Consider the following 12,669-nt stretch of genomic DNA (forward strand, 5'->3'; position numbering starts at 1 on the left):
ACTCACCCCACACACACAGCTACTGCTGTTGTCCTGCGACGTCCCCTTATCGTTCACTAAACTCACCCCACAGCTACTGCTGTTGTCCTGTGAAACTTTAAATCGGTGGTTTTGATTGGCTCTAACCGCCCCCTGAGCAGCCGATTGGCTCGTACCTTTTGTTTGGACGAGAGGTCGCCGCCCCCAGAGCAGCGGATTGGCTGATCGATGACGGGCGGTCCTTTCATTCTGCTGGAGGACTTGACCAGGCTGCTCTCCACCAGCTCATCGTCAAACTTCTTCCTCTTGATGGACCTGGAGAACAATGACATCTGTCAATCATCACTCTGAAGAACAATGACATCTGTCAATCATCACTCTGAAGAACAATGACAGCTGTCAATCATCACTCTGAAGAACAATGACAGCTGTCAATCATCACTGCATACTGTACAACTAGGTTGATTGACAGCTGCAACTTTCTGGCCTTGACAGCCCATACATCCAATCAGAAAAGTCCTATCTGATTGACAGCCCATACATCCAATCAGAAAAGTCCTCTCTGATTGTATTAAATGACTTTAAACAACATTAAATTCACTGTCACTCACTTTGCCACTCGATCTACCATTCACTTTATGCATGCGCATACCATCTATACTTTTCAGATTTTTTATTTTCATGAGCTGTACGCCATAATCATCAAGATTAAAACAAAAAAAAGGTTTTAAATACTTCACTTTATGCACAATGAATTGAGAATATATGAAAGTTTCACTTTTTTGAATTATATTATTACGGAAGAAAATGAACTTTTACACAATATTCTAATTCATTGAGATGGACCTGTAGGTCCATATAACGAGTGTTATTGTTTATTGTCATAGGAAACCGAAACCGCTCATAATCGCATCGCTGAGTTAGACCTGAGGACGATTCTACAAATGTCTTCTAAATCCTGACAGTTTTCTGAAAAACCCATGTTTCTGTATCAGTGGTTCTCAAACATTTTCATGTCAAGGACCCCCAAAAATATATGTAATTGGCTGCCGACCATCTGAAAATATGTAGTTCCAGGGACCTCCCAGAAGCAAAGATTTGAGTTAAAACGTTCACTCTGAAAGAATATATATTCAAAGATTTGCGCCACATTTTCACGATTTTTCAAAAATAGCAGACCTACAAGCCGCGCTATGAGCTTGTAGATCTGCTATTTTTCCAACAGCTAAAGCATAACATAATGCTTAAACACCAAAAGTGGTTCCCGCCCAAAATGGGTTAACCGTCTATAACGGGTATAATCATCATTATACCCAGAGGTAATGCGGGAACGTCTACTGAGTGGCAAAAAACGACTTTCTGGACTCGACGAGTACAGAGAACAGAAAGGTCCTATGTCAAGCTCGTAGCACGGCACCATTTTGAAAAATCGTGAACGTTTTTAACTCAAATATTTGCTTCTGGGGAACCCTGGAACAACATGTTCTCAGATGGGGGTCCGTGGCCAAATGCAGATAATTCCGGGGGTCCTTTACATGAAAAAGGTTGAGCACCACTGACATAGAAACATAGGGTTTTCAGGTTAGGATTGTTAGGATTTAGAAGACTTTTTTTTAAATCGTCCTCAGGTCAAAATGGGTTAAACAATGTTAAACTCGATTTGCCACACACTATGCACGCACCAGAGTGTAGAGTAGGAGAGTAGCGACACGCTTTGATCTCGCCGCAAAGCGGGTGCCTATGGGCTATAGTTCCACACATTGGAACTATCCCATTGAGACAAAGCGGGTGCCTATGGGCTATAGTTCCACACATTGGAACTATCCCATTGAGACAAAGCGGGTGCCTATGGGCTATAGTTCCACACATTGCTCCTATGGCTGGAACTATCCCATTGAGACAAAGCGGGTGCCTATGGGCTATAGTTCTAAACATTGCTCCTATGGCTGGAACTATCCCATTGAGACAAAGCGGGTGCCTATGGGCTATAGTTCCAAACATTGCTCCTATGGCTGGAACTATCCCATTGAGACAAAGCGGGTGCCTATGGGCTATAGTTCCAAACATTGCTCCTATGGCTGGAACTATCCCATTGAGAAAAGCGGGTGCCTATGGGCTATAGTTCCAAACATTGCTCCTATGGCTGGAACTATCCCATTGAGACAAAGCGGGTGCCTATGGGCTATAGTTCCAAACATTGCTCCTATGGCTGGAACTATCCCGTGGAGATTGTTACAATGGGTCAACGCTAGTGTCGCCACTCTCTTACTAAATTACTCTGGCACACGCATAATTGGAAAAGAATCAGTCACATTATGAAGTACATCTCAGTGACATCTCAAAGATGGACTTCATAATGTTACTGATTTATTTCAGATCTCCAGTTCTAGGAAACACAGAATGGGGGAACTTTATTATTATTTCCACACAACAACTCTAAGGTATACTAATGACATAGTAAAATGAGTGGTATTCCCCTTTAACCGTTATTTGAAACTTTACCTGTTGACCAGACAGTGGCCTTGTGGTTAGAGTGTCCGCCCTGAAACTGGGAGGTCGGGGTTCGATCCCCGGCCGGGTCATACCAAAGACTGTAAAAATGGGACCCAATGCCTCCCTGCTTGGCACTCAGCATCAAATGGTTGGATTGGGGGTCAAATCTACTAATCAAATGATTCCCGAGCGCGGCGCACGCTGCAGCTCACCGCTCCAAGAGATGGGTCAAATGCGGAGAACAAATTTCACTGCGGTAACGTGTGTGACAAATCGTATGACTTTGACTTTTGACTTTGACTTTGAAAAATAGCATATTTGAAAGATCAACGTTTTTAACCCATTCTGGACGAGAACCCTCTTGGGGTTCTGTTCTGTATTCATTCTGGACGGGAACCCTCTTGGGGTTCTGTTCTGTATTCATTCTGGACAGGAACCCTCTTGGGGTTCTGTTCTGTATTCATTCTGGACGGGAACCCTCTTGGGGTTCTGTACAGTATTCATTCTGGACGGGAACCCTCTTGGGGTTCTGTTCTGTATTCATTCTGGACAGGAACCCTCTTGGGGTTCTGTTCTGTATTCATTCTGGACGGGAACCCTCTTGGGGTTCTGTTCTGTATTCATTCTGGACGGGAACCCTCTTGGGGTTCTGTTCAGTATTCATTCTGGACGGGAACCCTCTTGGGGTTCTGTTCTGTATTCATTCTGGACGGGAACCCTCTTGGGGTTCTGTTCTGTATTCATTCTGGACGGGAACCCTCTTGGGGTTCTGTTCTGTATTCATTCTGGACGGGAACCCTCTTGGGGTTCTGTTCTGTATTCATTCTGGACGGGAACCCTCTTGGGGTTCTGTTCTGTATTCATTCTGGACGGGAACCCTCTTGGGGTTCTGTACAGTATTCATTCTGGACGGGAACCCTCTTGGGGTTCTGTTCAGTATTCATTCTGGACGGGGTCCCTGGAACTACAACCTAACCTTCTGGGGGGGTCCCTGGAACTACAACCTAACCTTCTGGGGGGGTCCCTGGAACTACAACCTAACCTTCTGGGGGGGTCCCTGGAACTACAACCTAACCTTCTGGGGGGGTCCCTGGAACTACATATTTTCAGATGGGGGTCGGCGGCCAATTACAGATATTTTTGGGGGTCCTTGACATGAAGAGGTTTGAGAACCACTGATAGAAACATGAGGTTCATGATTTAGAAGACATTTGTAGAATCAGGTCTCAGTGAGTTAATAATGAACTCCAACCTGTAGAATCAGGTCTCAGTGAGTTAATAATGAACTCCAACCTGTAGAATCAGGTCTCAGTGAGTTAATAATGAACTCCAACCTGTAGAATCAGGTCTCAGTGAGTTAATAATGAACTCCAACCTGTAGAATCAGGTCTCAGTGAGTTAATAATGAACTCCAACCTGGAGGAACTCCTGCGTTTGGGAACGACTCCTCCTCCTCCGCAGAACGCCTGTCCCGACGTCCTCTTCACCTCTTTGATCACCAGCGAATCCTCATCCTCCGAGCGGCTCTGGGCCCCGCCCACCGAGCGGCTCTGGGCCCCGCCCACCGATGCACCTGCCTGCATCTAGACACAATGTGATAGGCAGAGAGACATGTCAGTCATATCGGCCCCGCCCACCTGCCAGAGTTAAATTAACATTGATTTTACGATATAAATTGGGGGTCCCAGAGATAGAGATGCCATTAAATGGGGGTCCGTAGACTAATGAATGTCAAACTGGGGGTCCTTGAAATGAAACAGGTTGAGAATCACTAATAGAGCCGTAAAGATCTGCTCTTATGGGGGTCCCTGGCATAACTTTTCAAATGGGGGTCCGCGGGTCTATTAGTGTCAGTTTGGGGGTCCTTGCCATGACAAAGTTTGGAACCACTTTTTAGCAGAAGCTCTTTTTGAAGGAGGTCGGGGAGGGAGCTCCCCCCCGGCCTCCCCTTTTACTCTAAGTAAAAGTAGAAAATAATAATTGGTGCAAAGTTAGATTGACGCACTGACGGTGACGTGTGATGTCACGGATCTCTGTGTTGACTGACAGTCATTATCATGTAAACCAGTGGTCCTTCAGGGGGTTCCAGGTGGTCCCCAGCTAAATGATGGACAGTTTAACCAAATGGACCCGGTCCCTTCGATCTTTAACTCTTGAGACCCTTATGGGTCCATTTGGTTTCATGTTATGCTCTCAAGAGTTAAATTATCCGTGGCTCAGATGGGTCTGAGAGGCTAAATGTCATCAAATGGTGGTCCGTGGCTCAGATGGGTCTGAGAGGCTAAATGTCATCAAATGGTGGTCCGTGGCTCAGATGGGTCTGAGAGGCTAAATGTCATCAAATGGTGGTCCGTGGCTCAAATGGGTCTGAGAGGCTAAATGTCATCAAATGGTGGTCCGTGGCTCAAATGCCAAAGAGTAAATAAATGGACCTTTATATGAAAACCACTGATATAAACAAAGGCCATCAGTTTAAACTTAAAGCCTTTGTTTACATCATAATAACAACAACATGGCCTTAATGCTAATGTTAGGCCATCTAGCGACACATTCTGGCATCAACAACACTTAGAAACAATATGAACGTTAATGGTAGAATAATATAATGTTTACAGACATACTGTAATATTAATTATTAGTGTTGTTGAAACTCCACTACAGAGGTTGGTTTGCTGCTAGCTGGTTAGCCTGTTAGCTGGTTAGCATGATGCTAACAGCATTCCAGAGAGAGAATGTTTTAGTTTTAGGTAAAAACTCACCTTTTAGTTGCTCTCCTGTTTATTCCGTTCTGTTATATCCTGTTTATAAAGTTCACTATGAAATGGTATGAATTAAATAGCGCTGCTAATCATATAATATATATAAACAGGCTTCGTTAGCTTCGTTAGCTTCGTTAGCTTAGCAACATTAGATAACAACTACATACTGTGTGTAAAAACAGCTAGCAACAACATTAGCCACCTAGCGGAGGGTTGCCAGATTGCGTGAGAGAAACAAGCAACCAGGTCTATGAGAACAAGCCAGAAAGAACAAGCGACGCGTTGTGAGTTTGTAGATCTGCTATTCTTATTTGTATTTATTTATTTTTTAAGAGAGGGGGGAAAATGGACAAGCGTGGAATATCTTTAACAACACAAATCTGGTACGGGGGTCCCTGGACACATTAATATGGACTGGGGGGTCCCTGGACACATTAATATGGACTGGGGGTCCCTGGACACATTAATATGGACTGGGGGGTCCCTGGACACATTAATATGGACTGGGGGGTCCCTGGACACATATATTAATCTACTGGGGGGTCCCTGGACACATATATTAATCTACTGGGGGGTCCCTGGACACATACATTAATCTACTGGGGGGTCCCTGGACACATATATTAATCTACTGGGGGGTCCCTGGACACATACATTAATCTGGGACTGGGGGTCCCTGGACACATATATTAATCTACTGGGGGGTCCCTGGACACATATATTAATCTACTGGGGGGTCCCTGGACACATACATTAATCTGGGACTGGGGGTCCCTGGGACTGGGGGGTCCTTGACAAGACATGGAAATGTGTGAGATGTGAATGTGCAACCCAGATTCGGCTCAAACAAGGGACTAAACACTAAATTAATTTCGCTCCTATAGAACGCCCTACCAACAGTCATTAAGACATGCGTATCCCTTGACTCCTTCAAAACCGCTCTCAAAGTGCGCCTACGGACGGCTGCAATTCCAAACTGGCCCCGCCCCCGTAAAACCTGAATCACCCACTACATGATTTCCTGTATTTTATATAGAAGTGCATGTACTTCTCTAAATGTTATGATGAATTGAATAAGGTGGACCCTCTTGTAAACAAGTCTAGTGCTTTATGGTGTCGTCCACTCACAGTTAACAGTCTTTGTATTGAGTTGTGCTTGAAATGTACTGTAATTCTGCAAACTGTTAATAAATACTTCAATCAATCAATCAATCAATCAATCAGAATCACTGGTTTAAACGACATTAGGAAACTACACTTTAGAAACAATATATATAAAGAAACAAAATACCCCCAAAAACCGCACTCCGCAACTACCAATTTACTTCAAAGTTGTATGTTCTTGCTTTCTGTAAATAGGCCTATGCCATTATATCACCATCTTTATTCCTTTAAATCATTATTTTATTTTGTATTAATATCATTATTTAATTTTTTTGCACTCACTATAGGACGTAGTATTTTCATAATGTGTTCCAGTATATGATTGGATTCAATGCCGTAATGAGGCTGTAAGGACGTAGTATTTTCATAATGTGTTACAGTGTATGATTGGATTCAATGCCGTCATGAGGCTGTAATTGCAATGTTTAGTGTTTTGTCCTGTCCGTTAGGTGTATGTAATTTGTTTTGTTTTACTTTTTACATGTACAATAATGATTGTGACATGTATCTGTGTTGGGGGCCCCTCGAAAACGAGATGGAAGGGGTCTTTTTCCTAATAAAGAAACTTGAATCATCACCAATATTTACAAGCAACTTTACAGAAAAACAAGCCCAGGTCGCTTAATTATAATAAGCAGACATGGCAACACAGCCTTTTCCGGTTCTCTTTTTATTTTATTGTATGGATGGTTGACAATCCAGTTTATTGTTGGTGCATTAGCGCCGCCTTCTGGCGAGGAGTGGGAATCACACTTGAAATACTGTATTTTGCTCTCTTTTAGCTTTTGGAGCAGTGGTCCTCAAAATCTTCTCATCAGGGACCCCCAGATTCATATGGATTTTGGCCGCTATGCCCATAGACATATATCTATGGCTATACCCCTGCCCTGTCCCAAAATGTTGTGTTGTGTGCCAGGGAACCCCAGAAGCAAAGAGTTGAGGTTAAAAGAAAATATATATATATTTTTTTTTTTCACGACTTGTGAAATGAAAAGCAGGGGTATTTCTGAGGGGCACTATAGCCCCTCAGAAATACCAGATATCTGCTTTACATAAGACCCCACTTTGAGAACCAATGGCCTAGAAGAAAATCCAAGCTGGGAATTAAAAGAAAGAAATGAAAAGTCATGTATAATGTTGTTGTGGAAAGGAAATGTTCTTTAATAATATAATGGGGGAAGTGCAGGACACAGAACATTCATACAAAATGACAACTTGATCATTTAATAACACTCATGTAAACATTTACGTTTCAAAATAGTCCTCAACAAATGGACCCCAACCAACGTGAGGCCTTTTGAGCACCTTTTGTACACACTAACAGTTTCAAATGTTTAAAAATTTAGAATAAATACATTTCTTATATAGGGAAGTCCAATATTATGTTTACAACATGTAATTGTAATATTAGGCATCAGTTTTCTAGATACTATAAAAATGCAACATTAAGATATAAATAAATACAGTGATTTTGCACCATAAACATTTTTAAAACAAACATCTAAATATAAGAAAAGCCTGAGTTTCAATGTGTTTTGGGGGTTTTCAACCGTCACACTTTTCCTAAACAGAAATCCTTTTCAACAGTTCATCCATTGTTGAGATTTAAAACAGAACTCACAGCGTAGGAATATTAAAAAAGAGCTTAATACTGAAAATAGACGATCTACAAGCTCACACAACGATGTCAATTGAACATTGTGAGGCAAGTAGCAAGTTTAAAATAATTTCTTCATCATTTAATTTTAAGATTGAAAATACATTTGAGTCTCCCTTGGAATGCCTGTTGTCAATCTGACTGTAGAGCTATAGACCCTAATGCTAGGACACTGTAGAGCTATAGACCCTGATGCTAGGACACTGTAGATATATAGACCCTATAGGACACTGTAGAGCTATAGACCCTGATGCTAGGACACTGTAGAGCTATAGACCCCGATGCTAGGACACTGTAGAGCTATAGACCCTATAGGACACTGTAGAGCTATAGACCCTGATGCTAGGACACTGTAGAGCTATAGACCCTATAGGACACTGTAGAGCTATAGACCCTATAGGACACTGTAGAGCTATAGACCCTAATGCTAGGACACTGTAGAGCTATAGACCCTAATGCTAGGACACTGTAGAGCTATAGACCCTATAGGACACTGTAGAGCTATAGACCCTGATGCTAGGACACTGTAGAGCTATAGACCCTATAGGACACTGTAGAGCTATAGACCCTGATGCTAGGACACTGTAGCGCTATAGACCCTGATGCTAGGACACTGTAGAGCTATAGACCCTGATGCTAGGACACTGTAGAGCTATAGACCCTGATGCTAGGACACTGTAGAGCTATAGACCCTGATGCTAGGACACTGTAGAGCTATAGACCCTGATGCTAGGACACTGTAGAGCTATAGACCCTATAGGACACTGTAGAGCTATAGACCCTGATGCTAGGACACTGTAGAGATATAGACCCTGATGCTAGGACACTGTAGAGCTATAGACCCTATAGGACACTGTAGAGCTATAGACCCTGATGCTAGGACACTGTAGAGCTATAGACCCTAATGCTAGGACACTGTAGAGCTATAGACCCTATAGGACACTGTAGAGCTATAGACCCTGATGCTAGGACACTGTAGAGATATAGACCCTGATGCTAGGACACTGTAGAGCTATAGACCCTATAGGACACTGTAGAGCTATAGACCCTGATGCTAGGACACTGTAGAGCTATAGACCCTATAGGACACTGTAGAGCTATAGACCCTATAGGACACTGTAGAGCTATAGACCCTGATGCTAGGACACTGTAGAGCTATAGACCCTGATGCTAGGACACTGTAGAGCTATAGACCCTGATGCTAGGACACTGTAGAGCTATAGACCCTAATGCTAGGACACTGTAGAGCTATAGACCCTATAGGACACTGTAGAGCTATAGACCCTATAGGACACTGTAGAGCTATAGACCCTGATGCTAGGACACTGTAGAGCTATAGACCCTGATGCTAGGACACTGTAGAGCTATAGACCCTATAGGACACTGTAGAGCTATAGACCCTAATGCTAGGACACTGTAGAGCTATAGACCCTGATGCTAGGACACTGTAGAGCTATAGACCCTATAGGACACTGTAGAGCTATAGACCCTGATGCTAGGACACTGTAGAGCTATAGACCCTGATGCTAGGACACTGTAGAGCTATAGACCCTATAGGACACTGTAGAGCTATAGACCCTAATGCTAGGACACTGTAGAGCTATAGACCCCGATGCTAGGACACTGTAGAGCTATAGACCCTATAGGACACTGTAGAGCTATAGACCCTGATGCTAGGACACTGTAGAGCTATAGACCCTGATGCTAGGACACTGTAGAGCTATAGACCCTATAGGACACTGTAGAGCTATAGACCCTAATGCTAGGACACAGGCTTCTTTTGTTTAACCCATTTAGACCTGAGAACGATTCTACAAATGTCTTTTAAATCCTGACAGTTTTCTGAAAAAAAACATGTTTCTATGTCAGTGGTTCTCAAACATTTTCATGTCAAGGACCCCCAAAAATATATGTAATTGGCCGCCGACCCCCATCTGAAAATATGTTGTTCCAGGGACCCCCCCAGAAGCAAAGATTTGAGTTAAAAACGTTATCTCTGAAAGAATATATATTCAAAGATTTGCATACATTTTCACGATTTTTCAAAAATAGCAGACCTACAAGCTTGTAGATCTGCTATTTTTCAATAGCTAAAGTATGAAAGAATGCACACCAAAAGGGGTTCCCACCCAGAATGGTTTAAAGTAAACAAAATTTGGTATATCGTTTTTTTATTGGCCTTAATCATGAAAACCTCCTAGTTTGACATGTCACATGTTATGTTACTTAAAGCATAATGAAAGTGACATTGCTGCCTTATATGTTAATGCTATGGTCACATAATAAACCTCTATAAAACAAATTGCTCAATGCTGACAGTCGGTCAGCAAGTTGATTCATGAATGTTTGTAACTAGACAATATTTTAGGCCAATAAAAAAAGACTATATACCAAATTTCCCACCACACCACAATTATTGTGATTAGAAATGATCAATAATGAAGTGATCAGTGTTTCAGCTCGAATGGACATTTGCTGCTAATACATCAGAGTATGATAAAAAAGAAACAATAGAGTCCACCAGAGGGCGCTACTACCCCTGTGTTCCAAAAATAAACACACCACCCTGGATGTTTTACTGAATAATATCAGTTGGAAAAGTACAAATTTATCCAAAGAGTAAGAAAATAAATTAAAAATTCTCCAAAACGCAAGACATTATCAAATGTACAAACACATACCTGACAAAATGGCCGATCCGATTTGTTTGTTTAAAAAATATTTTAAAAAAATACTAGAAAAAATAAATAAACAAATCAATGAGGACAGTCAGTCAGATCTGAGAAACAAACGGGCTTTGCCGGTAGAGCGGAGCGGCCGGATGGCAACCACCAGGTTGCCATCTCTGGCCCTGTGGGCCAGAGTTAGTGTCCAAGTGTCCTTGAGCAAGACTCTGAAGCCCTGATTTCTCCTGATGAGCAGGTTGGTGCCTTGGATGTTAGTGGTTGTGGCACCGTCAGTGAGGACGCTGGCGTCGACTGTTCACCACTTCACCTCCCAATGAATGAATGAATGAACCTTCACCTCCCAATGAATGAATGGACCGTTTTAAAGCTTCACCTCCCAATGAATGAATGAATGGACCGCTGTAAAGCGCTCTCTCTGTAAAGCTCTCTGTGTAAAGCTCTCTGTGTAAAGCTCTCTGTGTAAAGATCTGTCTGTAAAGCTCTCTGTGTAAAGCTCTCTGTGTAAAGCTCTCTGTGTAAAGCGCTCTCTCTGTAAAGCTCTGTGTGTAAAGCTCTGTGTGTAAAGCTCTCTGTGTAAAGCTCTCTGTGTAAAGCTCTCTGTGTAAAGCTCTCTGTGTAAAGCTCTCTGTGTAAAGCTCTCTGTGTAAAGCGCTCTGTGTAAAGCTCTCTGTGTAAAGCTCTCTGTGTAAAGATCTGTGTAAAGCTCTCTGTGTAAAGCGCTCTGTGTAAAGCTCTCTGTGTAAAGCTCTCTGTGTAAAGCTCTCTGTGTAAAGATCTGTGTAAAGCTCTCTGTGTAAAGCTCTCTCTGTAAAGCTCTCTGTGTAAAGCTCTCTCTGTAAAGCTCTCTGTGTAAAGCTCTCTGTGTAAAGATCTCTGTGTAAAGCTCTCTGTGTAAAGCTCTCTGTGTAAAGCTCTCTCTGTAAAGCTCTCTCTGTAAAGCTCTGTGTGTAAAGCTCTCTGTGTAAAGCTCTGTGTGTAAAGCTCTCTGTGTAAAGCTCTCTGTGTAAAGCTCTCTGTGTAAAGCTCTCTGTGTAAAGATCTGTGTGTAAAGCTCTCTGTGTAAAGATCTGTGTAAAGCGCTCTGTGCATAGAAAAGAGCTATAAAAAAAGCAATCCATTCTCCGTTCACCCCCCCATGAAGTGAACGGAGATGTCCTAACTGTCCTGCATGCATGACATCTGGTCATCCCAGCTTAGTAAGAGGTTCAAAGTAAAAATATTTAGGACGACCGTCGAGCCGATTCTACTCTATGGCTCCGAGACATGGACACTTTCAAAGAAATGAGAGAAACAGCTGGATGGCAATTACACCTGCCTTCTAATGAGAGCGCAACATCTGTCTTGGAAGAGCCACCCATCGACTAATCTAATATACAGCAACCTTCCCTGTGTTTCTACACTAGTCCACCCATCGACTGATCTAATATACGCCAACCTTCCCTGTGTTTCTACCCTAGTCCACCCATCGACTGATCTAATATACGCCAACCTTCCCTGTGTTTCTACACTAGTCCACCCATCGACTGATCTAATATACGCCAACCTTCCCTGTGTTTCTACACTAGTCCACCCATCGACTAATCTAATATACAGCAACCTTCCCTGTGTTTCTACACTAGTCCACCCATCGACTGATCTAATATACGCCAACCTTCCCTGTGTTTCTACACTAGTCCACCCATCGACTGATCTAATATACGCCAACCTTCCCTGTGTTTCTACACTAGTCCACCCATCAACTGATCTAATATACAGCAACCTTCCCTGTGTTTCTACACTAGTCCACCCATCAACTGATCTAATATACAGCAACCTTCCCTGTGTTTCTACACTAGTCCGGTCCAGAAGAACACAGTTTTACGGCCACTGCTACAGAGCTGACAATGAGGTTAGATCTTCCCTTCTTCTGTGGAGTCCTGCCTCAAAGCAG

General features: G+C 42.8%; 2 protein-coding genes across 2 annotated transcripts in view; both read right to left on the bottom strand.

Annotated features, from left to right (window-relative positions):
* The window catches only part of mcrs1 (microspherule protein 1), a 42,820-nt gene extending 37,358 nt beyond the window's left edge, over positions 1-5,462 (bottom strand). Inside the window, exons 1-3 of the mRNA XM_079530832.1 lie at positions 5,232-5,462; positions 3,889-4,055; positions 156-294 (exon numbers count right to left, since the gene is read on the bottom strand). Of these exons, the coding sequence (XP_079386958.1) occupies positions 156-294; positions 3,889-4,055 (306 nt within the window). The 5' untranslated portion in view covers positions 5,232-5,462. The remainder of the gene's footprint in view (positions 1-155; positions 295-3,888; positions 4,056-5,231) is intronic.
* suox (sulfite oxidase) overlaps positions 1-12,669 on the bottom strand; it is a 147,008-nt gene that overhangs the window by 91,196 nt on the left and 43,143 nt on the right. The window lies entirely within an intron of this gene.

This window comes from Electrona antarctica (assembly GCF_951216825.1).
Source record: "Electrona antarctica genome assembly, contig: scaffold_205, whole genome shotgun sequence".
NCBI lineage: Eukaryota > Metazoa > Chordata > Actinopteri > Myctophiformes > Myctophidae > Electrona > Electrona antarctica.